The sequence below is a fragment of the Ornithorhynchus anatinus genome, chromosome X2 (assembly GCF_004115215.2).
Source record: "Ornithorhynchus anatinus isolate Pmale09 chromosome X2, mOrnAna1.pri.v4, whole genome shotgun sequence".
Classification (NCBI taxonomy): Eukaryota; Metazoa; Chordata; class Mammalia; order Monotremata; family Ornithorhynchidae; genus Ornithorhynchus; species Ornithorhynchus anatinus.
In genome coordinates this window covers 17,209,442-17,230,092 of record NC_041750.1, presented here as the reverse complement: position 1 = coordinate 17,230,092, position 20,651 = coordinate 17,209,442, and the positions used below count along the sequence as shown (strand labels likewise).

Sequence of the window (20,651 nt, the reverse complement as noted above, 5' to 3'; positions counted from 1 at the left end):
ATCTTCCCGTGTCTGCTTTGCTCAAGTGGTCCATGAGACTGACAGCCAGTTCAGCTTGATACATGGCTGTTTGCCTGTAGGGGTGGGGCAGGGTGGAGATGGTGGGGTAGGATGGAGAGAAAGGATTCATTTGTTCACAGTGGCTGGGCTGAGGTAGGGAGGAATCTCTAGAGAGCTCAGCTCTAGGGCCAGTTTTTGGTGGGCAAGTGAAGAGGAGTCAGGGATTTTAGGATTTGAGGCCATAGATTGATCAGAAAGGAGGAAACCCCAGGATTCACCCAACCTTGCAGATAAGGTGAAAAAAAGGACTCACACACACACACACACACACACACCCCCAATAATTCCAAGAACTCAGCATTCCCCGCAAGGAGCACCTAGAAAAGAAAATGCATAAGATCAATTTTCTAATACCACTAGCCTGGGATAAATTGTTACTCTCTATCAGCAGCTATCTTTTCTCCAGACTGTTTCTAGCCTGGTCACTCTCCCCAGCGTTGTCACCGTTTTCCAAATGGAATCAATATTTCCCTCCTCTTGGTCCTACCTGATTTCATAGCATTGAAAGCCACCAGAGGGTATGTGGGCCCTGCCCATAGAGGTAGAACCAGAACTGAAGGATACCAGCTTTTCTTGGGAGATGGGTGGTGGGGACTGAGAGGGAGCAAACACCCCTAAGCCAACGTCCATCTACTCCTGCATAGCATTCCGAGGGCTAAGATTGACATTTCAGAGGAACCCCTTTGTGTTCTCCTTATCATAAAGCACCTTAAGGGGGGAAAGCTGATATTACCTGCAATGACACTCCCTGCTTGCCTGATGCACTGTCAGGACCTGTCTCTCCAGTGCATGGAAAAGTGCCGCCTGCCCTGCTATCACTGTTTCCCTTCCCTTTCCCATTTGTTTTTGCCTATAATTCTTTGAGGATTGGCTTCTCTGGCTCAAGACCTGTGGAGCCGTGACCCGGACCTCTCCCAGTTCCCTTCCCCATGCTGGTTCTACATCTGTTTCCTCCTTCGAAGTAGGGGCCCTGGGATCTGGGTTGACCCAGACTGGTCTAGACTTTGAGGTCTGCTTTCTACAGGCATAGATTCTTACAGGAATGCTCTGAGCCCCTTTTCTTCCCACCGGGAAGGAATTGACAGATGACTGTTGTCCATTCCTAGTGCCACGATGGGCATCACCTTTGGCTTGAGTTGTTTTTGTTAATGTACGACACTGAGTCAGGATGTGAGCTGCATGAATGTGAACTCATTGTAGGCAAGGACTGTAGTTCATCATTTTTTTCTCTGTATATAGAGACATTTTAAGTGTTCTGTAAATATTGTGGGTAGTGGTGGAGGTGATGATGATGATGATGATGATGATAGGGCATCTAATTACAACCCTTCCACTGACTCCTAGGCTTCAATGTTACATCTTTAAAAAGGGGGACGTTATGAGCATTTATGCACAAAATGGGGTGGAAGCCTGTCAGATGGCTGTCTAGCACTACCACATCTGGCTCTCTACTTTTTCTGGACCTGTCAAATGGTCTTTCCACTCCACTCTATATCCAGCTGCTACATCTTGACTGACCTGGGATTTGTCTGAGGACAGAAGAGGGTCTTGTGGCAATAGAGCTGCTCCTGATTGGGTTTGGAGAGAACTTTCTATTTTAATTGTGCCACTTAGTTTGCTTTCTGTTTTTTAATTTACTTACTGATGCAGTATTGATCCCTTTAGAAATCTCAAGCGTCTTGACATTTGCTCTTTGCAGCTCAATTAAAAGGCCTCAACAGCTGCTCTTTCTCTCCTGTTTCATTACACAAATCAATCCCTCACTTTTTTTTATTGTAAATCTCTTCTCCTCTCACCGCCAACCCGTAGTGGCTCCATTCAGGTGGATGGTGCTTTGGGCCTTATAAGGGGCGGCAGGGCATCCCAAGGTGTTGGTGAATTGGTGTTCTGGTCAGTTTCTGTTTCCACCCCAACTTGCTGGTCCACCCTAGCCAAGTTCCTCTCCTTCCCTGTGTCTCAATTTCCCAGTATTCATGCTGTCCCCAAGTTGAGGAAGGAGAGTTGCCTCGGAGCGTAAATGAGATTTTCCTTAGAGAGCCCGAGAAGTCATTAATTGTGTGACTTCTAGGGGCCATAGAGGAGTGCATAGTCTCCCTCTACTCCTTCTTTCAGGCTTTTTTGTCTTCGAGCAAAGTAGGCTAGCACAAAAGTAATGTTCATGGGCAATCAGAAGAAGCTCAGCTGGGTGAATTCGAGCCTGAAGACACTAAGACCCTATTAAAAGACACTGAGCAAATGATGGAGGAGTAAGCTGATTACTGCTTCATTCCTCCCAAGCTAACCTTTTAATTGTACCTGGTTCTCCTCGAATGATGATGGTATTTGTTAAGCATTTCCTATGTGCCAGGGACTGTACTAAGCGCTGGGGCGTATATAAGCAATTCGAGGTGGACACATTAGTCCCTGACCCACATGTGGCTCACAGTCTCAACTCCCATTTTACAGATGAGATGCACAGAGAAGTGAAGTGACTTGCCCAAAGTCACACAGCAGACAGGTGGTAGAGCTGGGATTAGAATCCATGAACTTCTGACTCCCAGGCCCATATTCTATCCACTACTCCATGCTGCTTCCCCCCAGCTACATCTCCCCTACGTCTTCAGCTGCTCATTCTCAGTTTTCTTCACTGGGCTCCTATGCTGCCTCTCAACTTTTAACTGTGGGTACCCCCCAAGACTCTATTCTGGGTCCCCTAATCTTCTTACTTTGCACATACTCTCTTGGGGAACTCATCGGCTCACAGGGCTCCAGCTACCATCTCTGTGCAGATAACTTCCAAATCTTCCTCTTCTCTAACCTGCAACCTCACATCTCTTGCCTCCAGGACATCTCTACTTGGTTGCCCTGCCAGCACCTTAAATTCAATATGTCTAAAACCAAACTCATCTTCCTTCCAACCCCCCTCCACCTAACTTTCCCATCTCAGTCAATAGCATTTTTTTCATTCAATCATATTTATTGAGCACTTACTGTGTGCAGAGCACTTTACTGAGTGCTTGTGAGAATACAGTATAACAATAAACAACACATTCCCTGCCCAGAACAAGCTTATAGTATAGAGGGAGAGACAGACATTAATATAAATAAATTACAGATAGTACATAAGTGCTGTGGGGCTGGGAGGGGGGATGAAGAAAGGGAGCAACTCAGGGTGACACAGAAGGGAATGGAGAAGAGGAAAGGGGGGCTTAGTCAGGGAAGGCCTCTTGGAGTAAATGGGCCTTCAATAAGACTTTGAAGGTGAGGAGAGTAATTGTCGGATTGAGAGTCAGTGTGGCTTAGTGGAAAGAGCACAGACTTGGGAGTCAGAGGACATGGGTTCTAATCCCGGCTCTGTCACCTATCTGCTGTGTAACCTTGGGCAAGCCGCTTAACTTCTCTGTGCCTCAGTTATCTCATCTGTAAAATGGGGATTAAGACTGTGAGCCCCAAATGGGACATCCTGAATACCTGGTATCTACCCCAGTGCTTAGAACAGTGCTTGGCACATAGTAAGCACTTAAATACCATCATCATCATTATTATTATATTATTATTTGAGGGGGGAGGGCCTTCCAGGGCAGAGGCAGGTTATGGCACATCATCCCTCCTGTCCCTGAAGCCCACCATGTTGACATTATTCCTTCAATTCTCATATCCAATCTACTGCCAAATCCTGCGAGTTCTTCCTACACATCTCCCAGTTCCACCTCTTCCTCTCGCCCAAACCGCTATCCCTTTGGTAGAAGTTCAGGTCATAACATGCCTCAACTATTCTTTGCTGGTCTCCTTGCCTCCAGCCTCTTCCCTCTTCGATTTAGACTACCAGCTGCTGCCCAGATTACCCTCCTGAAGCATTGCTCCACACACATCTGTCTGCTTTTCAAAATCCTCCACGGGCTTCCTGAGTCCCTCTGCGTCAAGCAAAAACTCCTCACGAAGGGCTTTGAGGCTCTCCACCAACTCACCCCACTTTACGTGTCTGCTCTCTTCACCCTCTACTCCCCAGCCTGCTGTTTCCATGACAGATTGGCACATTTTGCAATACGAAATGCCGAGCAAAATCCTTCAAGGCGATCCCATAAAGGAACGGTTTATAGCACCTCCTGCTCTTGTGTCTGCATAGTTTAAATCACCAAGTCGCCGACCTTCCGAACAGGGTTGGTGCCGGGGAAGAGGGCGGTGGGACTTTTCTCTGAACTGGACACCCGAAGCAGGAGGGACCCCAGTCTGGGCTGCTGCAGCCTGGGTTTTCCCAGAAGGCCATGGTGAGCTGTTGCCACCACTTGGAACTTTTTTTTTAATGTGCCAGGCACTGTTCTAAACACTGGGGTAATCAGATTGGACACAGTCTATGTCCCATATGGGGCTCACAGTCTCAATCCCCATTTTACAGATGAGGTAAATGAGTCACAGAGAAGTGTAGTGACTTGCCCAAGGTCACACAAGCGGTGGAGCTGGGACTAGAACCCAAGTCCTTCTGACTCCCAGGCCTGTACTCTAACCACTAGATTGAGCTAGAACTATAGGAGGGGTGGAAGCTGGGAGGCTCCCTGCAGGGTGCAGAGAAGACTTCTACCTGCAAGAAACCTCGTGTCAGTTTTCTTTTTCTGTAAAGAGTGCTCCGGAGCAGCAGCTGGAGCAGGGAAAGCAGGAAAGTGGGTTCTTGCCACAGACTCTAAGAAGCACTACTCAGGCCGGAAAGCACTGCCCGGGCTCCTTCTGTAAAAAGTGCTCTGGAGCAGCGGCTGGAGCAGGGAAAGCAGGAGAGCACTGCCCGGGATCCTTCTATCATGGATGCAGATGGGGATAGGCGCCAGTCTGGGGTCAGATTGTATCCTATGGCTGGCAGGGGGAGGCAGCACCATGTTTGATCACAGTTCAATCCCTTCACCTAGGGATTGGCGAAATTCATAGGATGCCTAGACAGTCTCGTGAGCCCTCCGAACGCCTCATGCAAATCACACCCCCATCATGGACCCCTCCTGAAAGCCCACATGTTTTTCCCAAATAATCATATGAACCCATCAACCATCTCTAGCATTTTCAACCTTATTTATACCCATCCTCAGCACTTACAGAGATATATTTATTCAATTCCACCTTCAATGATGTATTACGTTTACTTGGTTTATAAATACTCTTGTCTGACTTCCTCAGATAAGTATAAGCTTCTTGTGGGCCAAGAATGTTTCATTTGTTGTTTTGAGCTCCCCAAGTTCTTAGTAGAGTACACTGTACCCACTGGACACTCAGTAAACGCTACTCCTCCTGCCACTACTACTATACTCCTACTATTTCTTATTCATTCACTCATTTATTCATCTTTTTCACCCTTCCATACTCTTGCTAGAACCTTTGCTCTTCCTACCGCTTCCACTGTGTGTAAATTATTTGTGCCTGCTTGCCTCTCTCTTTAGACTGTAAGCTCTTGGGGGCAGGCACCATGTGATCTGTAACTCTTGTCCTCTTCTCCAGTGCTTAGGGCTGTGCTTTGCACACAGTGGGTGCTCAATAAATAATATTGATTGATTGACTGAAATATTCCAAGATTAAGGTTTCTGCGGAGAGGGTGCTCTCTCTCTCTCTCTCTCCCCACACCCTCTGTCCTGCTAGACTCTTCAGCAGCATGTGCCCTGTACTAGCCTGATGGCTTGTTCCTCATTAGAAGAGATTCAGCTCTCCCTCTGGCAGCAGCTTGATTTTTAGTGAGCTGCTGGTGACCTAGCCCTTGGTTGTCTCAGAGACCTGGAGGTTGGCCTGGCCTGGCCTGGCCCGATGCAAGTCCATACAATCCAAGTGGCCCTGGGCCCTTTGCACTGTGACTAGCTCTTTGCCTATGTAAAGAGCCTCCAGCCACCAGAGTGGACTGAACTAGTCAAGATGTTCAGAGGGAGCCAATCCACCCTGTCCTTCACACCCCAACACTGCCCCATTTCCTTCTCAGTGCTGGGCTCTGGAGCCTATCCTAGAGGAGAGGATGGAGCATAGAGTGAAGTGGCAGGGAATATCACCATCTCAGCTCTTTGTTTTGAGCTCCATTTTCCCCCCTCCCCACCACCCGTGCTTAATTTCTCACATTTTAACTGAAAAATGTGTTCTCATGTCTGCATTTAACCTACCCTTTGATTAGACCTTGTCAGGCTGTCTTTAAATGCAATTGCAGCCTGCAAGCTTCCCACTGCACTCCGTAATTAAAAGCAGAGCTGTTGAGCTAACGCATACCTGACTTGTACATAACTCCACCACTTACCCCTTCTGCAGTTGACTGGGGGTGGTCAGCATGTCCGAGTGATTCTGCCACTTCCCAGAGTGAAAAACTCCCCATGCAGCAAATACTGGGTGAAAGCTTCTACCTGGAAAAAGCAATCAGCTACATATCTTCCCCAGGCTGGAGGAGGAAAATCAGGCTGAGCGGTGTGGAATCTATAGAGAGAGGGGGAGGAAATACTAAACTTAAGAGCAAAAAGCCTCGGGATGGACAAAGCATGGCCAGGATACAGTAGTGGTCTGGGCCAATGCACCTCTCCGTGGTTTCCACAATTTCAATAGGATTGGGAGGGTTTGTTTGTTTTGCTGGCATGAGATTGTAGAATAAAGAAGGGGAGTGGGTGGAAGGTACTGGCTAAAGTTTGGACCCAGGGTTTTCTGAGCAGTAGAACTCCTTTGTCTCTGAGGGGAGCTTGAGCAGAGGGGAGTTAGGGCATGAGGGTAGGAATAACCAAGCTAGCAAGGTCCTGAATCAGGGTTGGAGCCAAAACATCTGCTGCCCTCTCAACCTACTTGCCTGGAGGCTACAAGGGCACTGGATTCAGTTGCCCAAGACCTGGCATCAAAGCAACTTGGGCGTGCCGTGTTAATTTTCCCGCTGGATTTTTTTTCCTGCCCCTCTGACCAAGTCTCCTGTGCTCTCTTGCTTTCAGAGGCTAGCGGATGCAGCTGAGAAGTTTCAGAAGGCCCATCGCTGGCAGGACAACATCAAGGTGAGTCCCGATGTCTTCTCTGACCATTGACTTTGACTGTGGGGCTTCCACATGCCCCTCTTCACTCTTCCACTGACTGATATGCTTTTGCTGTAAAATACTTTCTTTACAGGGGACCTAAAAATGAACTGATGGGTTGATTCACTTCACGCATTAGCCCCAGGTCTGTCAGGTTGTCTGTAACTCTTCATGTTCATCTCGTATCTGTCCATGCCCAAACTCTAATCTCCTAGAGAGTAAGGGCCTTGTCCACTTAATTCACTTTTAGGAACCTTTATTATTGACTTCAACAAATTTTTATCCTAAATTCCCGGGTTTTGCCAGCCCCTGTTCCAGAACCTTTTGGTAATGATGATAACATTCGTGAAAAAAAATTCCTCCTGTCGACTGTTTCACACTAGGCTTTTTTTCCTATTTGCTCCCTCCTAGCTCCTCTACTGTGTCTTTACTCCCCTCCTCAGATGCCTTTCCTCCACTGAGTCTTCCTTCACCCTTCCCCGCACCCCATCCCTTTCTCTCCAGCCCCTCTTCCCACACACTGCTCATCTCCCCAGAGCCCCTTCCTACTCGTCTGCCCTGCCCCTGTTGCCTGCTAGTGGTAATGAAAGTGGATGAAGTCATTTTCATCTCGTTTCCAGCGGGCGCCTGTCTGTGCACCCAGGTAATAGGAGCAGTCAGTGACAGAAAGTGAAGGTCAAGCTAACGGTTAATGTTTTGGCCCGCGGTCCCCGGCAAGAGATCCCTTGAGCTTTTGCATCTTGACCATGTAATCCCGCCAGTTGTCTTTGGGGCTCCAGGGTGATCGAGCCGCTCGCTCCCCCGTTCCCCTGACAGTCCTCCAACGATTCCAGTTGGGCATTGGTTCTGGGGGAAACGAGCAAGCTTGTCTGGCATGGGGAAAATGTTGTTTTAATGATTGCGTTTGACTTTGTAATTATGGCCGTGAAAAAGCTCAGCGGGGAACTAGGGAGGATTCTGCCTGGAAATGTTCTCAAATTATAACAATAATACAAAAGGAAGAAAAGATTGTTTTCCTTTTACTGCTGGCACTGGGGCAAATGGATTCCGCAAAGCCCAGGGAGACCAGCTGTGTGGAAAACTGGAAATGCTCAACCCCAGATGAACCAGCCTCCTGGAGGACCTCAGACAAAAACTGCAGGTCACTAGCACACTAGAGAGCCCTTCCATCCTAAAGAGCTGACTGCTCTCAGACAACCAAATACCAGTCCAAGTCAAACAAGCCTAGTATCCCCCAAACTATCCCACTGTGGGCACACACACACACACACACACACACACACACACACACACACACGCTTTGATCTATACCACTGCTCAGAGCCCACTAGAACAGCCACTTTCAGAGACCCAAGTTTGTGATGTGTTGTGTCCCCTCTAAACATGAAGTAGAGGAGACCAGGGCACCATGTGTGAGGAGAACTGGAGCCTAGTCCGGTAGTGACGGGACTTGAGGGTCCTGCGGGGTAAGCCAGAGAGTGAGTCAGTCAATTGTATTTATTGAGCACTTACTGTGTGCAGAGCACTGTACTAAGCACTTGGGGGAATACAATATAACAATAAACAGACACATTCCCTGCCCACCACAAACTTACACTGAGGGGGAGACAGACATTAATATAAATAAATACATTACAAATAAGTGATGTGGGGCTGGGAGGGGAGAGAAAATAAAGGGAGCAAGTCAGGGCAACTCAGAAGAGAGTGAGAAAGGAGGAAAGGGGGGGCTTAGGGAAGGCCTCTTGGAGGAGATGTGCCTTCAGTAAGGATTCAAAGTGGGGGAGAGTAATAGTCTGTCAGATGTGAGGCAGGAGGGCGTTCCAGGCCAGAGACAGGATGTGGGCGAGAGATCGGCAGCGAGATAGATGAGATCGTGGTACAGTGAGAAGGGCAGCAATAGAGGAGCAAAGTGTGCGGGCTGGGTTGTAGTAGGAGAGGCTAGGTTGTAATGAAGGTGAAGCCCCGAAGCCTACAATTAAAGGAGGAAGGCTGAATGGAGGGCCCGATGATCAAATCCCCTGGTGCAGATTCCCTGCTATCCCTACTCCAAAGTGTTCTACATGTCCACCACTACAAGGGTGGAAAGGGGTCGATGCCTGGCAAGTACCAGAGGAAGAGGACAGCCCAAAATGCCGGGGATTGGCTGAGCATAAAGAGATCAGTACTAAGAAGCTAGTAGGTTACTAGGGTAAAGAGAAGTCATTGGTAGCTGTTGAGTCATGGAGAAAAGATGCCATTTGGGCAGTTGCAGGGAAATGTGGAAGACCAGCAAAGCACCAGAAGATAGGTAGAAAAACAATTAGGGAGACAGCAGACTCTCTTCTCCCTCCAATATCTTCTATTTGGCATTTAATCACCAATCCCAGTGTCGGGTGCTGTGCGGATTCTGAAAAGAACAGCCTCTGGCCTTAGAAGACAGTGACCCAATGGAGAAGCAGAACAAGACATATGGAGGTCTAAATTTATAGCAACTGGGATCCACCAGGGCCTATAGTTTGGAGAAAGTGCCAGGCACTGCCAGGACCAAAGAAGGATGCGCCCTCTACCAGTTGCTGTCAATCATTCTGGCCCCGGGGGGGCAAGGGGGAGGACACACTCTGTCATCACTGACGTTTCTCCCTCTTGCCAGTGCCACGTTGGGTGCTGTGGGAATGAATAGAAACCTTATACATTCCATCTGAGACAAGTGTTTAGTTATATCTGAGCAAGGGGAGTTTGTAGCATCATACTGGTTTATTTCTTTCCACTTTTGTTTCAATCAATTAATCAATCAATCAATGGTATTTCTAGAGAAGCAGAGTGGTCCAGTGGATAGAACACGGGCCCAGGAGTCAGAAGGACCTGGGTTCTAATCCCGGCTCTGCAACCTTGGGCAAGTACTTCACTTCTATGTCCCTCAGTTTCCTCATCTGTAAAATAGGGATTAAGACTCTGAGCCCCATGTGGGACATGGACTGTGTCCAACTTGATTAGCTTGTATCTACCCTATGCTTGGGTACAGTGCCTGGCCCGTAGTAAGCACCTAACAAATACCATAATTATTATTAATTATTATTGAGCACTTACTGAATGTAGAGCACTATACAAAGTGCTTAGGACAGTCCAATATGATAGGAGTAGGCAGACACGATTCCTGCCCTCAAGGAGAAGCTTATAGTTTCTCTTTTGTTTTCAGGGGAAGGGAGAAGATTTGAAGGAGAATTATAAAAGAAGGGAAAAGTTAGACATGGGGGCAAGAGAGTGAAATGGGAAAGAAGGACAAGCTGGCAGGAAATCTATGAGAGGTAGGCACCCTGAAAGGGCACCGGCATTGAAGATTGGGCTGTGGATTGGCCACACCCAGGGGCTGGTCAAGACCCCATGACCAGCATAGGTCTCATCATGGGTCTGCCCAGTCCCGCCTCTTGCCCGGCTGCCCCTGTCACCACCTGGTTCGTCTTCAGGGCCTATTCTCCTGAACAACCCCCTTTGGCTTCTCCATTTTCTCCCAGACAACAGTCAGACACTCTTTAGATCACTCCTATTGAGTGAGCTCTTAATGTCATTTCAGCTTACATTTCTTTAATTAGTGAGGAAACCCCAAACTGTGGGTCTGGTTCTTGCTGAAATGAGAGATTTCCGAGAACTATTATCATGACTTTCTCTGGGCTTGGGACTATGCCTGGCCTCCCTGAGATGGGAGGCTGGATTATATATAGCCTCTTGGACCCTGATATAGCATAAAGAACTGTACAAAGCCTGTGAATATGTGGCTTCCTTGCTTTGATGGCAGCTTCGTCTAACCACAGCATCCCTCCACCCCCCTCTCCTCAATTCAGCAGAGTACAGCCATAAACTTGTTGCATAGACCATAAGCTTCTCTAGACTGTAAACTCATTATGGGCAGGGAACGTGTCGGCTAATTCTGTTGTACTTTACTCTCCCAATGGCTTAGAACAGTGCTCTGCACATAGTAAGCACTCAACAAATACCATTGATTAATTGACTGATTGATTGGTCTTGGTTGTGATGGACCAATCCTCCCATCAGGGACCTGGGCTTGAAGCAGATACTATTCATTCATTCATTCATTCAATAGCATTTATTGAGCGCTTACTATGTGCAGAGCACTGTACTAAGCGCTTGGGATGAACAAGTCGGCAACAGATAGAGACAGTCCCTGCCGTTTGACGGGCTTACAGTCTAATCGGGGGAGACAGACAGACAAGAACAATGGCACTAAACAGCGTCAAGGGGAAGAACATCTCGTAAAAATACTAAATACTAATAGTAAAGATACTAAATATCAGAGGAGATTGTGTGTGTGTGTGTAGAGAGAGTATGAAAGAGAGAGCGAGAAAAAGAGAGAGGGATCAGAAGAGTTTTTTGTTCACACCTTTCCATCTGATTCTATGGCTCCCATTGTCCTCTCCTTATGCCTTTTCATTGAACAGAGGAGTCTGTCTGTGACTCCTTTCCCACACCCTTCCTCTGGCCTGGAACTCCCTCCTTCATAACCAACAGACCATCACTCTCCCCACCCTCTAAGCCCTCCTAAAATGACATCTCCTCCAAGAGGGCTTCCCTGACTAAGTTCTCATTCCCCCTATTTACCCTCCTTTATGCATGATGTGCACTTGGATCTATACCTCTTAAGCGCTTGCTATTCACCCCCCACAGCACTTGCGTACATATCATTATATCCTACCATTTCCTCTATCTGTAATATATTTTAATGTCTGTGTCCCCTTTTACCCAGAAAACCCTTTGTGGGCAGGGATCATCTCTACCAACTCCTTCGTCTTGTACTCTCCCAAGCACTTAGAATAGTGTTCTGCCCAGAGTAGGTGTTCAGTAAATATCATCGATTAATTGATTGATTGACAAGGGGTTTTGTCACCTGCCCAGTCAAAGGAAAGAGACTCTAGGGAGGTTTCCCTGTTCTCTCTCCACCAGTATGCCACAGGTCATCTCTGAGAACTCCCTGGTCCTTTTGATTAGCTTCAGAAATAGCAGTAAAGGAGTGCATCAAGAGAGGGGAGGTTGTTCAGAGCCTGCAAGAGGGGCATGTTGGCCTGAGTTATGTGGAAGAGGTTCTAGTGATCAGAAGACTCTGTGGGGGAAAGGGCAGCTTTTCAGGGATGTGGGGCATAGGAGAAAAGGCTGGTTAGGAAGTCCCGATGAGAGAGTAGGATTTCTTAATTGGTGAGGTTAGAAATCAATCTATCAGTGGCATTTATTAAGCGCTAACTTAGTACAGTGCTCTACACATAGTAAGCGCTCAATAAATAAATTGATTTACTGATTGATTGATCCTTGAGGAATGCAGCTTCCTGTTGCTGTCTCTGAGTGACTGCAACTTCCAGTCCGTGGTCCTGAGAAAGCTAGATCTCTCCACCTAACTTTCCCATCAGAGTTGACAATTTCACCATCCTCCCGGTCTCTAAAGCCCACACACTTGCCATTATCCTTGGTTCTTCTCTCTTTCAGGCCCCATATTCAGTTGGAAATATAGATGGAAATGAGAGGAAGAGGTGCAGAAACAGATGCAAAAAGAGCTCTGCTCACACTGTGCCTGTCACCCCATTGCAGGGTCTATTTTTAATTCCCCTTCCTGAGGGGATCGCAGAGCATTTGGCAAACATTGACATGGCCTGCTCCAGGGGAAACTCAGACACATGGGGTTAATGGTCCAAATCACCTGGTGCATCCGGAGGCAGGTTGAGTATTAAACCAAAGCTTCCTGATTCTCGGTTCAGCGCTTTACTCAGGATTCATTTCAGGTCTCAGCCTGTTGGCATTTATGTTTCAAATAGGAACTAAAGAAAGAGTTCATCTACGCAGTAAGGGTTTTCGTTCTTCTGTTTGTTCCTCGCCCCACCCATCTCTTATTTATCCCAGAGAGCTGAGCCCTTCCTTCGACCCCTGGCCAGGACAGAGTGGGACTGTCCAGAATAGAGGGATTGTTCAAAATTGCCTCTCTTCCTAGAAGCCTGGTGGGGGTTTTCCGACTGCCCGTCAATCTTCCGGACCCCTGGATGATCTGTTGGGGCCCAATCGGGTGGCCGTTGGTCTGGTTTTCTACCAGACAGTCTGGTTTTCAGCTTGTCTGTTCCCTGACTGGTATTCTGTGGGAAGCCAGTAATGGAGTAGCCATCAGTAGCCCCCTTAGCCCTATGGAATTATCCCCAGTTCAAAGAAGAGAACACTGTGAAACCAAGGACCCTCAGAGCTGGAACTAGAATCCACATTTCAACTCTGAGTCTAGGACACTCTGCAGTAGGAACATCGGAGTCTAAACGCAACACGAAAGCTGAGTGAGAGAACTCTCAAGCAATCATCCCCTTGCCTCCCAGAAGGTCTGTACCTAATAATAACAATAATAATAATTAGGGTATTTGTTAAGCATTTACCGTATGCCAGGCACCGTTCTAAGTGCTGGGTTAGGAGCAAGTTAATCAGGTTGGACACAGTCCCTGTCCCACATGGGGCTTACACTCTTAATCCCCATTTTACACATGAGGTCACTGAGGCCCAGATAAGTTAAGTGACTTGCCCAAGGTCACACAACAGACTTGTGGCAGAGCGGGATTAGAACCCACATCCTTCTGACTCCCAGGTCCATGCTCTATCCTCTAAGCCATGCCACCTTCTCCAAGTCTGCATAAGAGAATCTGTTATCATCTCTGGTTTGTTGTTGGCTGTGAAGTCTGCTGGTATTAGAAGGCACTGCAACATTGGTGATATGGATCAAGGGTTGCCAAGGACATTGGAAGGTTGGGGGTTGGGGGAGAAAGAGGAATTCCAAAAGCCACAAGAATGGAAGAACTATTCACTCTCAATGAGGGAGCTGCACAAATCAGAAGACAGTAAAGATAGGATGAACTGGAAGAGCAGAAGGAAGGGGAGTGGATCCAACTTCTGCCTGGTCTTGGCTGTCTGAATTTTGTCTTCCTTCCTCTTCCAAATTGTTTGGCTGGATCAGAGGGTGACACTGAATCAGGAAAAGCCAACATTTGGTATGGGGAAATCAGGGCCATTATTAGTAGCAGAGAAGAGAAAATAAAATTCAAGAAATGACCACTCTGAGGATTGTAATTTAGGAAGATGTTGCAGAAATTATGCTAACAGCTGGGCAGGCTACAGTACATATAAGTTTTATGTAAATTTTACACACATAGGTGTGTGACCTTCCTGATCATTTTGTACACCTGACTGTGGCTCTCTGTCATTTCCTCAAGGGTAATCCTTGCCCAGAGTCTGATAATACCAGACTAATCCTTAATTGAGGACCAGAGGCTGGATATTCTAGCCAGATGCTGACATATTCAGAGGGAGCTGAGGGTTAGGTCAGCGTCCAGCTGGCTCACAGCTTTCACCTAAAGGGTTAGAAAGTCACTATGGCATCACCCTTCATCTCAGCATCCCTAATCCCTCATGAGGCTTTCCCATTCTGGGTAACGGCATCTCCTAACAGGCCTGGGAGGGAAATCCAAGTTGTGAGGAATGACGCATTGGCAGAGAGCCTAGCAGTCTGGGCTAGCAGCTTGTCGCCCTGAGCACCGGTTCACAAACTCAGGCTCCTACTTCCCCATCTCACTGTTCTCCTCCTGCTCAGGGGACATTTGACAAAACACACCTGCTGCAAAATTGACTTCCTCAGTTGGACAGGTATTTCACTCCCATGGCTGGGAAAACCACTTCTTTATTGGTTGTACAGCACACAGTTTGATTTTATGCCATGTCCTTAAGTCTCCTTCCAAATGAGGAAGAAAAGAGAAGGCTGTAACGCAAAATCAATTTTCTTGTTCACGATATTATATTGAAAATTTTGTGTTTCCTCTTGCTTCTCCTGTCAGCTCATTATTTTTCAAAATTTCACCCTCTCCCTGCCAAAACAGTTTGCTCATCTGGCTGGGTGTTCCCTGGTTGGAAAAATTGGCTTGTATCCTGTTCTCAGTTCCCCCCCACCCCACCCCCCCTAAAAAAACAAGGACAGGGATTCGGGCCTGAGGATAGGCTACTGAGAAAGGATGTGGTGGTCTTTCAGGGAAGGATCAACCTCCCACAGCCCTGGATGCTTTAGTCATTTATCTACTTGCATGCAGAGGGTTTGCCCAGAAGAACTCTCGAGGCTCCTTCCATCTCCATTGTTCCACCAACAAAACATATTCTTTGAGCGTGTTGGGGCATGGGATGTCTGAATAGAGAAGGAAGAGAAATCAATGGAGGCGTAGGTTCTGCTTGAGTTAGTTCTTGTGAAAATTGAGGGATCAGTCAACAGACTAACAGAGAGAAGCCTCAGTGGACTCAAACACGAGGTGATTTGGGCTCTTAAGGAAAAGAAGTAGAGAACTTATCTAGATAAAGAAAACACATTTTGAGACCACAACCGCAACCTTAGGGCACTGGTATGAAGGACCTGTTGGAAAAAAATCACAGGGCACGGTGACATAAGTTCAGGCCGCCAGGAAAGCTAGGACCCAACAGCATCATCCATTATCATTATTACCGATGTTGTTATGATCATTTGTATTAGCGTTATTATTGTTGTTATGTGGTGTGGAAGTCTTTTACTTCATCATCAGCACCCTCTCCTAACCATATCATTGTCTGGTGGCCAGTGGCCAGGGAATGGGCACAATGGAGGGGAAAGACAATGGAGGGGAAAGAGGTGACTTAGAATTTTGTTTTAGGCTTCCTTCTTTCATAGATTCTCACAGCAAGGGAATTTCATGGCCATAACTTGTGCCAGTGTCAGAAGACAGAGGACTCTAAGAGAGTGAGTTACCCTTTACATAAAACAGTGCTGAGGGCAAAAGAATAAATGGGCAACTCAGGAACAATAGCAATATGCCAGGTCTGGTTACGTTTCAGAATTGTACAGCACCTGAGAAGTCAAAGGAGAGCCTGAAAGAGTGGGATTCTGATCAAATTAAGGAAGAATAAGAAATAGCCAAATGTGTAGGGACAAGATCAGAAAAGCTAAAACAGGAAAAGAGATGCAGCTTGCGAGGGAGATACCGTAAAAGGTAAAGGAAACATCTTCAATTATATGAGGCAGAAGAGGAAGACTGGGGAAAATGTCATCTTCTTGGAAGATCTGGATGGAAAGCTGATATCAGATGGCTGCAAAAAAGGTAGAGGTTTTAAATGCTCTTTTTCTCTCTGTTTTTGGAAAAGTTCAACAGTAATCTTACAACCAGAGCAAGTGCCATTTTAGTTGGGAGGGAGCAATGACAAACTAAAATGGGGAAGATGGTTAGAGCTTAAGAAAGTACAACAGAGGCATGAGACATGGTCCCTACCCACAAGGACCTTACACTCTAACAGGGAAACCTACATAAAATATTTACAAGCAGAGTAATTAGATGTACAATCATTTATACATATACATGTAAGTCCTGAGGATGGGTATCAATCAAATATTGCTTATTGAGTGTTTACTGTGTGCAAAGCACTATAATAAGTGCTTGAGAAAGTGCAATACAATGGAGTAGGTAGATGAAATCCTAACCCACAAAGAGCGTACAGCATAGTTGGGGAGGCAGCCATTCAAATACACTGCAGATAGGGGGAGCAGAAGAATATAAGGATATGAACGTAATTGTTGTGGGGCTGGGTGTGGGGTGAGTAGCAAAGTGCTTAAGAGGTACACACCCAAGAGCATAGGTGGTGCAAAGGAGAGGGAGAATAGGATGGGAAAATGAGGGGTTAGTCAGGGAAGGCTTCTTGGAGGAGATATGGTTTTAGAAGGGCTTTGAAGATAGAGTGGTGGTCTGTCGAATATGAATGGGGAGGGAGTTCCAGGCCAGAGGGAGGATATTGGCAAGGGGTCGGTGGTGAAAAAGATGAGATCAAGGAACAGCAATAGGTTGGCATTAGAGGTGCAAAGTGTGAGGACTGGGTTATAAATAGGAGATGAGTGAGGCCTAGTAGGAGAGGGAGAGCTGATTGAGGGCCTTATGGGCGATGGTAAGGAGTTTCTGTTTGATATGGTGGTGGATAGGCAACCACTGGAGGTTGTTGAGGAGTGAGAAGGCATGAAATGAACATTTCTGTAGAAAAATGATTTGGGCAACTGAGTCAAGTATGGACTGGAGTTGGGAGGGACGGGAAGCAGGGAGGTCAGCAAGGAGGCTGATGCAGTAGTCAAGGTGAGAAATAATAAGTGCTTGGATAAGCAAGGTAGCAGTTTCTGTGGGAAAGAAGGGACAGATTCTAGAGACCTTGCAAAGGGAGAAGCAACAAGATTTGGTGCCAGACTGAATATGTGGGTTGAATAAGAGAGGAGTCAAGGATAATGTTAAGGTTATGGGCTTGTGAGACAGAGTGGCTGGAGGTGGTGTCCACAATCATGGGAAAAGTCAGAGAGAAGGCATGGTTTGCGTGAGAAGATGAGGGGTTCTGTTTTGGACATGTTAAGTTTGAGGTATCGGTGGGACATCCAAGTAGAGCTGTCCTAAAGGCAGGAGGAAATGTGAGACTGTGGAAAAGAGGAGAGGTTGGGGATGAAGAGGTAGATTTGGGAATCATCTGTGTAGATTATTTATTTCCTGTAATTTATTTTTATTTGTTCAGTCCTTATTATGTATCAAGCATTGTTCTAAATGCTGAGGTAGATACAAGTTAATCAGGCTGGACAGTCCCTGACCCTGTCTAAGTAGGAGAAGAACAAGTAGTGAAACTCCATTTTACAGCTGAGTAAACTGAGACACAGAAAAATTAAGTGACTTGCCCAAGGTCACACAGCAGACAAGTGGCAGAGCTGAGATTAGAACCCAGGACTTCAGACTCCCAGGCCCATGCTCTTTCCACTAGGCCATTCTGCTCTGTAGAGATGGTAGTTGAAACCATACTAATGAGTTCTCCAAGGGAGTGGGCATAGATGGAGTAAAGAAGGGGACCCAGAACTGAGCCTTAGAGGGAGGGAGGTAGAGGAGCAACCTGTAATAGAGACTGAGAAGAAGCTTCCAGAGAGATAGGAGGAGAAGCAGGAGAAGACCCTGTCAGTAAAGTCAAGGTTAAATAATATTTCCAGGAGAAGGGGATGGTTCACAGTGTTGAAGACAGCTGAGAGGTCGAGGAGGATTAGGGTAGAATAGAAGCCATTAGATTTAGCAAATGAGTTCTCCAAGGTAGTGGGTGTATGGGGAATAGGAGGAGACCCAGAACGGAGCCCTGAGGGACTCCCACAGTTAATGGATGGGAGGCAGAGGAGGAGCCCACATAAGAGACTGAGAATGAGTGACCAGAGAGATAGGAAGAGAACCAGGAGAGGACAATGTCAGTGGAGCCAAAGTTGGATAATGTTTCTAGTAGAAGAGGGTGGTCAACAGTGTCAGAGACAGCTGAGTGGTCAAGGACGATTAGGATGGAATAGCGGTCACTGGATTTGGCAAGATGGAGAGCACTGGTGACCTTTGCAAGAGCAGTTTCTGTGGAGTAATAGGGCAGAAGCCAAATTGGAAGAGATAAAGGAGAGAATTATAGGAGAAGTGGAGACAGCAGATGTAAACAACTCGCACACTGAGTTTGGAGAGGAATGGTAGGAAGAAGACGGGGCAATAACTGGAGGGAGCTGTGGAGTCAAGGGAGGGTTTTTTAGGATAAGGGAAGCATAAGCAAGTTTGAAAGCTATGGGGAAGAAGGCATTAGAGAGTGAAGAGTTGAAGATGGTGGTCTGGGAGGGAAGAAGAGAGGGGTCAAGCACTTTGATAAGATGCAGTGGGATGGAGTCGGAGGCACAGGTGGAGTGGGTGGCTTTTGAGAGGAGGCAGGAAAATTCCTCTTGTGATACTGTTGGGAAAGACTGGAGAGTTGAATAAGGGGAAGGAGGAGGAAGGGACTGGAGAGAAGCAGGTGAGATTTTAGGGAGATAATGCCTGATGGTCTCACTTTTCTCAATAAAGTATGTGGCTAGGTCATTAGGGGCAAGAGGTAGGGAATGCAGGGGGATAATAATAATAATAATAATGTTGGTATTTGTTAAGCGCTTACTATGTGCCGAGCACTGTTCTAAGCGCTGGGGTAGACATAGGGGAATCAGGTTGTCCCACGTGGGGCTCACAGTCTTAATCCCCATTTTACAGATGAGGGAACTGAGGCACCGAGAAGTTAAGTGACTTGCCCAAAGTCACACAGCTGACATGTGGCAGAGCCGGGATTCGAACCCTGGAGGTTCAGAGTCTGGCACCTAGGACTCAGGGGGAATGAAACAAGGACACTGAGAGACCCCATTCCAAAGGACTTGGATAGGGTGAGACTGAGACCTAGCATGCCGTGACAGAGGAGCAAAAAGAACTAAAAGAATGTAAGCCTTAGGATGCCTAAAGGGAAGCACAGAGGGTCCTGGGAGGAAAAGTATTAGGTGCAGGGAAAAGTGGTTTGAACCGGAATTGTTTTCATTAACACCAAATTAGGAAACTATTAAACATTATTGAGATCTTAGATCTTGGTGTCTGCCTGCATAGGGACTGGAAGAGAAACTTAGGGTGCTGTGGGGGGACACATGGATCTTGGGAACCCTGGGCATGGAAGGGAGCCCTTTCTCCATGAGATTCCTGTAGCCAGCCCCAGAACAGAAGTAGTAGGCTAGTCCCCAATGACCCCTTCTCCTTTTCTCCTTTATGGAGGCACCTGGGCTTTAGTCAAAGGGTGGTGGCAGTGCTAGGGGTGCGGGGACTTGGGGAGCACTGAGCAGAAGAGAACAAAAGAGCTGAAGGATCCTGGGACCCAGCAGAGGCTGACAGGTATCTGGGCACTGTGACCCCAGGGGCTCTTTCAGCTGGGATTTAGAACTGAGGACCCCTGGAAACATGACAAAAGGCACTACAACTTGGATATTACTGACCACGCCACCATCTCATCACTCAAGAGTGGTTTTCAATGACTCATTGTTAACCCGAAGGGTAATATGGAAGAGAATCCAGTGAAGATCTGCCCAGGGGTCAATATTATTCATGGTTTTTTATCAACGATCTGAGTGTAAGAATTGAGAGAGTAGACATAACAACTTCACAAACTAAGTTGGGTAGATTTGTGAAAAATCAAAAATCAAACGCAAAATGATCGCAATAAATTACTCTGTCCGAAACAGGATAAAGTTCATTCATTCATTCAATCGTATTTATTAAGTGCTTACTGTGTGCAGAGTACTGTCCTAAGCGCTTGGGAAAGTACAATACAACAATAAACAGTGTCATCCCCTGCCTGCAACGAGCTCCCAGTCTAGAGGTGGGGAGACAGACATCAATACAAATAAATAAAATTACAGATATATACATAAGTGCTGGGGGACTGGGGACTGAGAGCAAAGGGAGCAAGTTAGAGTGACGCAGAAGGGAGTGTGAGATGAGGAAAAGTGGGGCTTAGTCTGGGAAGGCCTCTACTTCAACAGGAAGAAGTGTGTGTATGGACAAGAATCAAGTATACACTCAGAAAAGGAAAAGATTAGCTAAGGCTAAATTTGGCAGGATAAAAAAGGCATGGTCTACATATAAACGATATGGATAACTGATGCCACAAAATGTACTTTGTCCTGAACTATCTGGCTATTTCAGGGTGTTTTTGAGAAGCAGGAGGTTGGAGGGATACCAGAGGGAATCCATTTCAGCCTTGAGCTGCTAACAG

The 20,651-nt window shown here is 46.8% G+C and overlaps 1 protein-coding gene across 6 annotated transcripts in view; it reads left to right on the top strand.

Moving 5' to 3' along the window:
• The window catches only part of CACNA2D2 (calcium voltage-gated channel auxiliary subunit alpha2delta 2), a 543,198-nt gene that overhangs the window by 381,866 nt on the left and 140,681 nt on the right, over nt 1-20,651 (top strand). For all 6 annotated transcript variants that reach the window (XM_029052860.2, XM_029052856.2, XM_029052861.2 and 3 more), the window contains exon 4: nt 6,963-7,022. In XM_029052860.2, the coding sequence (XP_028908693.1) occupies nt 6,963-7,022 (60 nt within the window). The remainder of the gene's footprint in view (nt 1-6,962; nt 7,023-20,651) is intronic.